The sequence below is a fragment of the Oncorhynchus nerka genome, linkage group LG10, assembly GCF_034236695.1.
Source record: "Oncorhynchus nerka isolate Pitt River linkage group LG10, Oner_Uvic_2.0, whole genome shotgun sequence".
Lineage (NCBI taxonomy): Eukaryota > Metazoa > Chordata > Actinopteri > Salmoniformes > Salmonidae > Oncorhynchus > Oncorhynchus nerka.
In genome coordinates, this window is record NC_088405.1 from 56,376,360 (window position 1) to 56,390,319 (window position 13,960).

At 44.3% G+C, this 13,960-nt stretch overlaps 1 protein-coding gene across 1 annotated transcript in view; it reads right to left on the bottom strand.

Annotated features, from left to right (window-relative positions):
* The window catches only part of LOC115135683 (neuroligin-2-like), a 73,615-nt gene that overhangs the window by 30,704 nt on the left and 28,951 nt on the right, over positions 1-13,960 (bottom strand). Inside the window, exons 3-4 of the mRNA XM_065023614.1 lie at positions 8,232-8,285; positions 1,478-1,627 (exon numbers count right to left, since the gene is read on the bottom strand). Coding sequence (XP_064879686.1) covers positions 1,478-1,627; positions 8,232-8,285 — 204 coding nt within the window. The remainder of the gene's footprint in view (positions 1-1,477; positions 1,628-8,231; positions 8,286-13,960) is intronic.

Consider the following 13,960-nt stretch of genomic DNA (forward strand, 5'->3'; position numbering starts at 1 on the left):
CCTCTCTCATCTGTCTCTATCCCCCTTCTCTGTCGTCCCCTCCCTCCCTCTCATCTCTCTGTTAAAGGCACAGGCTGAAATACGGTTGGCATATGTGAGTGTGCGCGTGCATAAGTATAGGATAATACTGTGTGATTATGTGCTAAACCTATTGTAGAAATGTGGAGCAGTTGTCTCTCTCTTTTCAGGCCAAAAACGTTTTTGTCCATTGAGAGTGTGGGTGGTGAGGATGGATGGCACATTGTACTGTTACATATTCAAACATACACGCCCGTATGCAAACACATACAACACACACACACACTTCAGTACAGTAGAGTAACCCATTAAAAGCAGAACAGAGGGAGCGAGAAAGAGGAAACAGAGAGAGAGAGAGAGAGAGAGAGAGAGAGAGAGAGAGAGAGAGAGAGAGAGAGAGCGAGGTTAGTCTACTCGCCCACGTACCAAAATGTTCAACCATGTTAGAGGAATCGAGGGCACTGCATCATCTCTCTGCATCGCTCAGCAGGATCTCTCTCTACCTCTGTATGTCACTGTGTGTGTGGTGCATAAATACTGTACACTACACACGGGTAAACTGCACACAGCACACATACAGTATGTAAATCACACAGACAAAGACTACTATTTGGCTTGGGAATGATGCAAACATGGACTCCATTGAGGACTGTTTGGATCAGTGAATTAGAGGCATGCAGAGCAAGGATTAGATAGTGCATTAAGGAAACTTAAGTTCACACAGCGGATTGTTCTCACGCTCCACTCGCTAATGTTTCCAGTTTGTCAGACAGATGTAGAAAAGCATAACAGCACATGACACATGCACCTCAAAACAGGCAGGCCCAAATCTAGCAGGCAGGACAGAGCTGCTGCCAGGTGCACCTCAAACTCGCAGTATGTTCCCTCTACTGGCTGGCCCCGTCTGTCAATGCCTGTGTGGATCACGTTCCACTGTGTTTACACTAGTGGCAAAGCTTGGACTGTATCCTAAAATACTCCCATTTCTCTCTTTATGAATACTCTGATGTGTTGAGACAGGCTTGATACAATAAACCAGATCCCATTACCCAACCTGGCAACCACAATGGAGACTGTGGATGCTCTGTGGTGTACAGTACACAAACAAACAGCTGTAGAAACAAACAGGCAGTCAGCCCCTCAGAGCAGCTGACTAAACTCCTGTCCACTGGCTCAGAGTCTGTACACAGGGACAGGGCAGAGCACACAAAACTCAGGTCACATGGTACAGCTAGGGCCAGATGGTTCTACTGTTCTGGTCATGTGATCAGGACCTAGCTGTAGACTATAACTAGGACCCAGATATATTCCTGGTCAGTCCACATCATTAGGAAAAGCGCCTCGTTCTATATAAGTGTAAATCGTCTAATTAAGGAGAGTGAAACCATAGAATAAGAGTTCTGGGACCTGATGGTGCAAGCAGGAAGTGGTGTCATAGTATGCAGACAGACAGACTCACCGAGCACGCCCAGACGGTAGTTCATGGTGACCACGATGACGTTGCCGTAGGCTGCGAGGATGCTGGCGTCGAACATGTTTCCCGTCCCCTCCATGTAGGAGCCGCCATGGATGAACAACATGACCGGCTTCTTCCGACGGTCACGGATATCTGTGGCGAAGAACGGGACGTGGACATACACAGAAGTATGCACAAACACAAAAAGATGAGAGGATGAGAGAAAGAGAGTAGAAACACTTTAGATTCTGAGAAAGAGATGACAACTTTTGGCCTATCTACAAAAAAACAATCCACAGGAATGTCCACAAAGCCATTCACAAAAAAAGCATTAATCTGCATACAGATGTAGGATCTTAATTGGATCACTCTTTCGTTGCTGAGATTTTTCCTGCACAGGCTAAAAAGGCTTCTAAAGTTTAATTTCCACTGGCCCTAAAGGAAAAATGTATCAGTTCCTACAAAAAAATGTCCATTAATTATGATCAACATAATAATACACATTCCCTGTTGCTGCAGGATTATTTACCTGATGTAGCAAACTGGCTCAAATTAAGATCCTACATCTGTATGTGCCTTTTGATCTCCCTCATCTTTAACTATATCCCCAAAGTTTGAAACATACACTTCTTCTGCTCATTCCTACTCTTCATATTGAACTGAGGTGACATTATAGGTTGACGCAATAGTGTTGAAAGCTATAAGGTTGGATCCTATCCAGTACTGTCTCTTATCAATGGTTAGCCATTTTAGATATTGGAACATCGTCTTAGTGTTGTCATGGCAGTCTGTATTTTTCTGTTCCCTCTTGTAGTGTCGTGGTCCTATCTGTAAGTTTCCCTGCGTCCCCTCTCTCTGTGGTATTATGGTACAGTCTAACTCTCACTGTCCCTTCTGGTGAGTTATGGTACAGTCTGCCACTGTCTCTCCTACTGCAGTATAATGGTACGATCTGGGTTTTTCAGGGTCCCCCCTCTCTTTGAGGTACTGTGGTACGGTCTGCGTGTCTTTAATAAGGCAGAGCTGCCAGTGGTTCCCAGTTAGCCCTGTGGATAATTCATATGAGAGCCAGACCAAGTGGAAACATAAATAACAGCCACAGCATCTGTTTACCCTGATGACTTTCTGGAAAGAGATAGGAAAGAGACAGAGGGAGAAAGATGGGAAAAGCGAGAGAGAGAGAGAGGGAGTCAGCAGGAGAAGGAGAAAGAGTAATGTCACAAGAAAATGGTGGGATGGGATGATATTAAACAAACCGTTACAAAGTTGTACATGGCAAGGTCTCTTCACGGACACAGAGATGCATGTAGGAAAATGCACAAAAGCGCGCACACTGACACACACAGAGACACAGGCAGGCAGCTGCGATGCTGAGTCGCTATGGAAACTGCCTCCTCTCGCTCTAATAGAACCGCACCAGCCATTCCATTGCATTGACTCACTCGGAGCCTGTTGCCGTGGTAACAAATTCTACTCACGTATTTGCACACCCGCCTGCATCACAACCTGAATCTCAGGTTACACATGCACCAGAACGCATCACTCACACACCACTGCAACAATGTACAATTTATCAATACACATACATGCAGTCACCTTTTATAGAACATACAGTGCACTCGAGAGACATGAACATTCACACACAATACATTAAAGCCCTAACACACACACACTCGCACTCTTTTCCCATCTCTCCGATATTCACACTTATGCAACCAACATTGCATATGCACACACTCAGCAATGGAGGAATTCACACACTCTCCCACCCTCCATTCCCTTCCCCCCTCTCTCCGGTGTGTTGTGAGCCTCTGGTGATTTCCCAGAGGAGATGTAAACAAGTTCAATTATCCCAGCATTACCAGGCCAGCAGAGCCCTGGGTGTGATGCCTGGCTAATGGATCAGCTCTCCTCTCTGTCACCAGGCAGTCACACTCCACAAGCACATGACAAATGACACACACACACACACACACACACACAGGGACAGAGAGGGACACGCAGCACTGGACTGGCGCTCATCTAGAGCAGAGCTAGGACACTTGGAATACCTGGAGCAGGAAATACGTTTCCCATTTCACGGAAGTTCAGCATTCATGGCGCGATTGAAATGTAAAGCATAGTTTACTGAGAACGCCGTCTACGCACACATTGCCTTTAAATGGCATTCGGCCCTACAGCGCTGAACTTCTGCGATCAGGGTTGAACTTCTGCGATCAGGGTTGAACTTCTGCGATCAGGGTTGAACTGCGATCAGGATTGAACTGAGACCTTTGTCTCTGAGACTGTCGCTGTATGTCTGTTGTGTGTATGTGTGACCTCCAAAGGAAGCAAGACAATATATCTCATTGTATAACCCACACAAAGCATTCAATTATCTGTGCGTGAATAAGAGCTAAATTAAAGTACACTGACTGTACAAAACATTAGGACCTGCTCTTTCCATGACATAGACTGACCAGGTGAATCCAGGTGAAAGCTATGATCCCTTATTGATGTCACTTGTTAAATCCACTTCAATCAGTGTAGATGAAGGGGAGGGGACAGGTTAAAGAAGGATTTTCCTTGAGACAATAGCAAAATGGATTGTGTATGTGTGCCATTCAGAGAGTGAATGGGCAAGACAAACGAGTGCCTTTAAAAGGGGTATGGTAGTAGGTACCAGGCGCACCGGTTTGAGTGTGTCAAGAACTGCAACACTGCTGGGTTTTTCACACTCAACAGTTTCCCGTGTGTATCAAGTATGTGCATTCTGAAATTATTCAGGTCCCTGGACTTCTTCCACATGTTGTTACTTTACAACCTCATTCTAAAATGGGTTAAATAAATTATTTTCCTCATCAATCTACACACAATACCCCATAATGACAAAGCGAAAAACTGTTTTTTTAGACATTTCAGAACATTTCTTAAGAATAAAAAACAGAAATAGGTACAGGTGCATCCTGTCTTCATTGATCATCCTTGAGATGTTTCTACAACTTGATTGGAGTCCAACTGTGGTAAATTCAATTGATTGGACATGATATGGAAAGGCACACCCCTGTCTATATAAGGTTGAAGGAATAGTCCAAGACAGGATTGTGTCGATGTAAAGATCTGGGGAAGGGTACCCAACATTTTCTGCAGCATTAAAGGTCTCCAAGAACACAAAGGCCTCCATCATTCCATCATCATAAATGGAAAAAGTTTAGAACCACCAAGACTCTTCCTAGTGCTGGCCGCCTGGCCAAACTGAGCATTTGGGGGAGAAGGGCCTTGGTCAGGGAGGTGACCAAGAACCTGATGGTTACTCTGACAGAGCTCCAGAGTTCCTCTGTGGAGATGGGAGAACCTTCCAAAAGGACAACCGTCTCTGCAGCACTCCACCAAATCAGGCCTTTATGGTAGAGTGGCCAGACGGAAGCCACTCCTCAGTAAAAGGCATATGACAGCCCGCTTGGATTTGGCCAAACGGCACCTAAAGGACTCTCAGACCATGAGAAACAAGATTATCTGGTCTGATGACTGGTGCAAAGGTTCACCTTCCAACAGGACAACTCTAAGCCCACAGCCACGACAACGCAGGAGTTGTGGCTATGGTCATGAATGTCCTTTTGTGGCTCATCCAGAGCCCAGATTTGAACCCGATCAAACATCTCTGGAGAGACCTGAAAATAGCTGTGCAGCAACGCTCCCCATCCAACTTGACAGAGCTTGCGAGGATCTGCAGAGAAGAATGGAAGAAACTCCCTAAATACAGGTGTGCCAAGCTTGTAGCATCATACCCAAGAAGACTCTAGGCTGTAATCGCTGCCAAAGGTGCTTCCACAAAGTACTGAATCATTATGTAAATGTTAAAAAAAATAAGTTTTTGCTTTGTCATTATGGGGTATTGTGTGTAGATTGATGACGAGAAAACGAACAATTCAATACATTTTCAAATAAGGCTGTAATGTAACAAAATGTGGAAAAAGTCAAGGGGTCTGAAAACTTTCCGAATGCACTGTACATGTGCGTTGGAGGTTGATTGCATGTATGTGCGTACATGTCTAACATGATGTTGCAGCATGTCTGTTCATAGTGAGTAAATATGTCTTTGAGCCACCTGCAGCAGTCTCCAGGTGTACCCGTCTCCTCAGAGAGATCTCCCTAAGTGATTGACTCACATCTTGTCAGACAGCATTTCATTAAACTATTAACAATGTCAGTAACATACCCAGTCACAGGAGCAGATTTTAGACACTGCCCCACGTATGTGGCATGCATGTAATATGCATATGTATATAATATTTACAGTGCCATAGATTTTCAAGACGATTTAAGTTAAAACTGTAACTAGGCCACTTAGGAAGATTCAATGTCATCTTGGTAAGCAACTCCAGTGTATATTTGGCCTTGTGTTTTAGGTTATTGTCCTGCTGAAAGGTGAATTTGTCTCCCAGTGTCTGTAGGAAAGAAAACTGAACCAGGTTTTCCTCTAGGATTTTGCCTGTGCTTAGCTGTATTCCAATTTGTTTTATCCAAAAAAAGACTCCCTAGTCTTTGCCAATAACAGCGTACCCATAACATGATGCAGCCACCACCATGCTTGAAAATATGAAGAGTGGTACTCTGTGATGTGTTGGATTTGCCCCCAGCAATGCTTTGTATTTAGTTGATTTCCTTGCCACAATTTTTGCAGTGCTACTTTAGTGGCTTGTTGCAAACATGATGTACGTATTGGAATATTTTGATTCTGTGCAGGCTTCCTTCTTTTCACTCTGTCATTTAGGTTAGAATTGTGGAGTAACTACAATGTTGTTGATCCATCCTCAGTTCTCATATCACCACTAACTGTCTTAAAATCACCATTGGCCTCATGGTGAAATCCCTGAACAGTTTCCTTCCTCTCCGGCAATTGAGTTAGGAAGGACGCCTGTATCTCTGTAGTGATAATGAATAACTTTGCCGTGCTCAAAGGGATATTCAGCGTCCTTTTATTCTCTTTACACATCAACCAATCGGTTCCCTTCTTTGTAAGGCATTGAAAAATCCCTGGTCTTTGTGGTTGAATCTGTGCTTGATATTCACTGCTCGACTGAGGGAACTTTTTCATTAATTTCGAACATTTTCTACAAACAAAATTCCACTGACATTATGGGGTATTGTCTGTAGACCAGTGACACAACATCTCAATTTAATCCATTTTAAATTCAGGCAGTGACACAACAAAATGTAGAAAAAGTAAAGGGGTGTGAATACTTTCTGAAGGAACTGTACATCATATATATGTAGCTGTACATCCCTTTATATATAATTCATTCATTCTCATGGAGGTGTTGCTAAGCTTCAGCACCAGAGCGAACATGGCAGCAGTGTCTGGATTCATGTGTATGTGAGAGTGCTTGGAGGTCATATGTGTGTGTTTTCACGCATGATAAGAGTGCATGTGTTAGTGCATGTGTTTGTGCATGATAAGAGTGCGTGTGTTAGTGCATGATAAGAGTGCATGTGTTAGTGCATGATAAGAGTGCATGTGTTAGTGCATGATAAGAGTGCATGTGTTAGTGCATGATAAGAGTGCATGTGTTAGTGCGTGTGTTAGTGCATGATAAGAGTGCATTTGAGTGTGAGAACGTGTGTATCAATTTCCTCTCTAACCTTGCAGTGACAGTTGGGGATGAGCCTGTGTCCAGATGGGGAGAGGACAGGAGCAGTCTCACTCAGCCTGAATCCCAGGCCTACAGGGCCAACAATGCCCTCACTGTCCTGCCTGCTTCAAAACAGCCCCGAAAATATTCTCCCTCTCTCCCTCTTCCCCTCTCTCCCTCTCCAAATGGATTAGCAAGCTCTGTCTCCTTTTAAACCATAGCAATTAGAGATGGCAGAATGGGACAACACGTAAACAGCATACACACTAACACATGCACACACACTAACACATGCACGCCCACATCATCACACGCACATATATACAAATCAGACACACACACACCTGATCAGATGCACACACAAAGATGCACACACACACAAAACACTATGGTAACCAGTCTGATCTTTCAAACTTCTTGATTACATAAAGTCAATGCATCTTTTTCCTGGCTAGTTTTAACAACTGATTACCTGGTTATTTGCATGTGTAATGCATGTCAGTTAGCAAGCTCCACTGCTTGTAATCCATTCAAAATGACAGCCTACAAGCCCCCCGCCCCCACCACCCACCCAAACTATCATGCTTTTACTGTAAAAAATCCTCCCCTATTCCCCAACAAATAACTTAATAAAGAAATGGTAAAGTGGATCAATCAAATGACCAAATCCAAATGATGGAAGGTAAAGAATATTACACAAGGTTAAATATTCACTGGCGCAAGACAGAATACAGTCAAAACAGCATGACTTTGTAAAAAGTTCTATGCATAACAAATTCTGTTTATTGGTTGATTAACCATATAGCGAAAAAGGAGGAAACTGCTCTGTGGCAAGGATGGGTGGAACAACTGAGGTGTGTGTGTGTGTGTGTGTGTGTGTGTGTGTGAGAGACAGAGTGAGAGTGAGAGTCTATATCAGTCTACTTCACACCATTAACTAGTGTAGCTAGTTTTAAGTATATGGTATAAAATAATGTATAATTGTATATATTATATTATTGTGAGACGATTACAATTACAGAGAAAAATAATAAGTGATTACACTTAGAAACAAACTACTAATATAAGTTTGTTATTCAATTTAACTATCCCCTCCAAACGTTTGAAAAATACAACAAAAAGGGTAAAACATGCAACAAAAATACCTTCATCCCTCGGTTTGTTCATTGTAGACTCATCGTGTTTTTTTGTGAGTGGACCTAAGGTTCAGAAAAAAAGGGAGGGAAAAGAGAAAAGAGAAAATTCAAAAAGATTGCACTTTGCTGAAAAAGCAAAAAAACTAAAAAGTGAACAAGAACACAAGAGGAGAAAAATGACAAAGCAGGAAGAGCAACCTCGATCTCATTTTCAAAAGTCTCCGAAACAACCCGAAAGCCAAAAGTAAGAGAGCATTACAGATACAACTTGCCCTGTGGAGACAACTAGCCTGTTCCCCTGCACAGTGCCTAGCCAAGAGCTGCCTGGTCAACGACCCCAGAGAACATCTCATTGTTTTTCTCTTCCCATTTATTCCCTACACGTTAGTGCTTTGTAGAGGAAAATCAATGAAGAGAATCAAGCCATCATTCTTTGCCGTCAGAAGGCAGACAGGGGAATGCCAACCCATCATGAAGCATGTGCCCACTTAGCCCCTTAGCCCAGCGCTGCAGCCCTCAGGCTACAGGGTATCTGGGCTCTCTACACCACGTCCATGGGGACTGGTCTGCCACTATACACAACTACACTGGAGGGGATGACCAGGGACACACACGCACACTCCAGCGATGTTAATGCACGTGGTGAGTGTCTCTCCCTCCTCCAGTGTAACCATACAAGAAGCCGGCCAGGGAGTGGTGGTTCAGTATTTACGCAGCCATGTGAGGACTTCTGACAGGGCTCCCCTATGCCAAGGTCACAGAGGTCCACGTTCCGTTTTAATGGTGACGGCAGTTAAACGCTCCATAGGGGAAAGACAATAACGCCGCTCTCTGTAAGCCTGGCCAATATGGATCCTGTTCATTTGTTTATTGTCTCCATCTGTCAGCGGAGCGCTACATGGCCAGCCCAATCACTACACAGCTTTTATCGTCCCTCTCAATCACTGTTAGCATTTAGCACGCTAGCCTGTCCACACACACACACACAGTGTGCTAATAACATAGTGCCACCTGGCATGCTAGCTATGCTAACAACACACTCTCCCTTTATGGTGCTAACACACTCCTTACTGGGCACACAATGGTTGAATCATTTCAATGAAATTATGTCGCACCAATGTGGAATAGATGTTGAATAGACGTCTGTGTCCAGTGGATCCTCTCTCCCTGTGTGTTGGCGATACACTCTCTCGTCTAACAGACACAGTATACTCTCTGTTGGTGAGCCAGCAGCTTTATCAGTCTCACAGTGTGCTAACTACATCTCTCCCATTGTCTTCTGATGGCTCCCTTATAAGGTGCTAACAACAGCCTCTGTCACGCTGTGCCACAAAGACAGATCTATTGGCAAAACGCATAGCCAACACTCTGCACTGCTGGACGAATGGCTGCTGGAACAGGGACACACCCAGAGCACCAGCACTGCTCTCTCGCTCTCTCTCTCTCTGCTCTCTCTCGTCATTACTATAGTGCTTCCTCAATCCTCATTTGCAAGTGCTATTTTATAAGGGGAGTGATCAATGTTGACCCGATTCCCTTCCGCCCCCCAGTCCCCCTGGTGTAAGGGCAGTTCCAGTAAGGGGGTGGGGGTGAGGGGCGACAGGTAGACAGCCTGTAAATGGAGGGGAAGGAAGATTAGCCCCTCTGTCCAGTCAGCACTTTCCCAGCAGCACTTTAATACCACACCTAACTGCTTAATGGAGAGCACAGTGATTTCATACCTGCTCTAATACCCATTAAAAAGCTTAAGCTGCATACAGAGAGCAGCTCTGCTGAAATGGAACCCGTCTCCCTTTGAAATAGAGTGGCAGACTTCAGTTAAAGACTTTGCATGGGCGTAATGCTTCCTGGAAGCCCAATTCTGTCTCTGATGGGAGAGGAGGCTCAATCCGGGATGATTGTTGGATGTGTTTTGTTGGGATCTGTTGTGTTGTCAAAGGAGGATTTTTTTGTCGTGTTGGAGGAGAAAATGTAATGTGCTGGAGCGCACTTTGGGACATTTTCTGCAGTGCATTTTGGGATGCGACAAGCAGGTATGATAGCGTTGTTTCCTAACAGAGACATGGCTCTGTGGGGAGAGAAACAAAACAGGTTTGTCTTTGTGTTCAGCGACGATGTCAGCATGTGCAGTGGTGCTACATGGGGATGTAGCTGGGGCCTTCTCTCACATCTAATTGACAGAGCCAGTTCTACGGAGTTGTCAGCTCCACGTGGACAGACAGCCACTTAGAGTAGGAAATAGTTACAGCACCTAAACGCCTGCTTCAATGCATTGACATTGAACAAGATGTCTGAGAATGGCCAAGAACACCTTAATACACACATCCATCCTTGAAACAGTCACAAATACTCCACCGGACATACGTCATAAACACGTATACCATACTGCAGTATTTACATACGGTACATCAAATCAAAATCAAATGTATTCATATAGCCCTTCTTACGTCAGCTGATATCTCAAAGTGCTGTACAGAAACCCAGCCTAAAACAGCAAGCAATGCATGTGTAGAACACTACATGCCTCGTTTAAAAAGGGACAACCTCATTGCCACTTTCCTCATCTCTCAGCCATCAATCTCACGCCAATGAACTCATTGTTACACTTCCAGGAAAAGGATGGTGGCACAACAAGTTTTGGTAAAGAACGGTAGACACCCCGTTTGTCTGCATACTACTGAGCAAGAACAGTGTTACTAGATGTGAAAGCCTTCCCTTCGGTTTCTAGACAGGTCAATAAGGGCACAAATACATTTTTCATTCCGATTATTTTACCTTGGAGAATTCTTCTGCAAGCTTGGCCCCTGATTCTAACACCATTTATAAAGTGAAATTGGCAGGAAGATGCAGCCAGGATCAGTCATGGAACCAAAAGAGTGAGAAAATAAAGAAAACGCATCTTACGCATAATAATCAACCACACCGATGAAAAAAAACACGTCTAAAGAATTTTAACAAGCTTGATTTGAATATATGTGCAGTTGAAATGTAGCTGGGTCAACAGAGGAACAGAGTATCTATTTCAGCCCTTACATGTGCTCCAATTAGGAGCTGGGCAGCAGACTGACTGACACATGATGTAATGGGCTGGCGTTCAGTGAAATCCAGTGGTCCACAGATGATCATTTAGCTCAGCTCCTGTCCCCCTCCTCCCAGTCAACACTGTTTCTCCACGGTTGAGTGAGCGTGGAGCGGCCTGAACATAAGCTGCTGTCTGCTGTCCTTCTCCATTTCCCCAGTGTGTCATGACCGTACTGTGCTGTGTGTTTGACGAGGTGTGAGACACAGCATCATGCCCTCACCGTCGTGCTTCTCCAGCGGCTCACAGTGTTCACAGTGCCATTCCCATACCCCTCCCTCCGTCCATACCTAGCTCTGTGGCCCCCCGCCTGCTGAAATACGGACGATCCGACCGTCTGGGGGAAATAGGAAGGCAATGACACAGTGCTCTCGCCGAGCAGGCTGGCGGTTAATACAGTACAGGGGATTCTCCACGTGAGGAACCCAGGCACAGCTGGACTAGAAAGAGCCCCTGTGCGTGTTTGTCTCTGACATTAGGTCAGCTTTGTTTTCATTATTCTAAAAAGCAATTCAAATTTCATTGGCGTTGAGGGCGCAGCAGGCTACATAGCGGCCTGGTGGGGAAGGACATGGAACTGATTTGCATTCAGAGCCTGTGACCTCCTCTACCACAGCCCGCATAGAGAGGAGGAGGGAGGGGGGATACAAAGAGAGAGGGAGGGAGGAGCTCAGAGGCTGAGAGCAGAGGGGGTTCTGTCTGAGTATTTCCTCCTTCCACGGTACTACTCGTAAAATTGGGCAAAAGGGTGTGATGTGTGGTTTCCTCTATGGTCTGTGAGTGTTGGGTCATTCTGAGGCCTCAGATTCAGGTAGCAGATGAGGGTCCATTAGAGGGACAGTCAATAAGGGGGATACATAGAGTGGTGCACTAAACAGGCCTTGGGCGTGTGGGATATTGAACTGTGATGTGTGGAAACTGTAATAATCCATAGACCCGAAGTCAAAATAAGTCAATACTGTATGAACATGGAACATTGATATTTTCAAGAACACTCAGTTGTTTCACACACAGGAAGTAATAGATGAGGACAGCGACAGGCCTGTGTGAGCAGTGACCCCTAACAATATGTGACAGAATATGACAAGAACACAAGCCACATGTAAAAGAAAAAACACACTTTCACTCACAGACAGGCACTCCTGTACCCTTGGGAATAACCAAATCACACACAATCCATTTTCCTCCCAAGCAGCATAACCCATAGCAACTTGACATAGAATATGATTTCAGCCAATCACAAGCCAATCGCAGGCTTCCCAATTACAGTAATCTCCCCTTCTCTCCAGTACTTACAGTATTTAGAAAAGATTTACAACATAACTCACTACCCTATTCATACACTATTTAGTGTTCAAGGTGCTGGCTCACTTGATTAAATGCAATTAATCAACAGGATGAAAAATGTCTGTTGGCCAGGTCGAGCTAGAATCCAGCAGTGTTTCTGGTGCCCCTCGTTTCCCATCCCAGCCCAAAGCTCACTTTCAAAGGCATCCCTCTTTTGTGTACATGGAATTAGATAAACCTTCAGTTTCTGGGCTAATTAGCTGTGGAGTTGTGCACTAGGCAGGAGCTAGCAGAGGTGCGACTGCTACAATACAGTACACAACGATGTCTCATTTCCCCCGAAGAACAATCCTGATCCAATTTTCACCAGATCAAGGGCTGCTGCGATAGCAAAAATAGAATAATTTGTTTGAGGTTTGTTCTTGCATCAGAGGCAATTCACACGGCAGTTCTTCTGCAGTGTCAATTGTTATTTATTCATTTATTTATACATTCATATCAGTTTCCCCTCCCCCACCAATCATCATCACCCTACCAGTCTTCATGTGTATTATACTCTGAAGCTTGAAATGACTCTTGAGCACGTACCATCTTTCTGTTTGGCTGTGGAACATATTGATCGGATTAAAACGGAAATGAATTTGGAACACTGCCAAGACGTGGCCTGGTGGATTGTGATGTCACATCCTTCGCAGTGTATTGCTGCTGAGTAGACATCACAATGGGATTGCAAACACTCGAACTCTCTGTTACAACGTCTCATACACATTGAAATATGCATGTCGACTAAATGTAGACTGTAGCCTAAGCCCATTACATCTAGTATACTGTGTGAGCTGGGTTTTGACATATCATGGGGTGAAGCAAAGCCCAATATGTTACTACAGTAACACTATAGAGCCTAGACATTTACTTTAGGTCTATAAAAAGCGTCTCTATTGTGAGGTCAGTGTTACAGTACAGGGGGAATCGACATACTGCAATTCTGTGTGAAGTCAGTACTGTGTGTGTGTGTGTGTATATATGTATATGTGTGTGTGTGTGTGTGTGTGTGTGTTTGTGAATGTGGCTTATGTTAAACACTACCTGCTAATTAGCTTTACTGAATACTGAACAATCTTTGAAGAAAAATCCTTCCCTTTCCAAATGTGTTTAATTGGTCCTGATTGAAGAGAATATTGAAGTTACACTGTTATGTTCCATTATGCTTTTATTAAGTCAAAATAAATCAATGCTTGGACAACTAATCGACTACAAGGGGCCAGAACCTGTCAAAAGAAAATAGTAAAACACTTTGTTTATCCCTCTCCTTAAAGCCAATCCAGAGTCTGTACTTCAACCCAACAGCAGCCCAAACTCTGGTTTGGGCTAT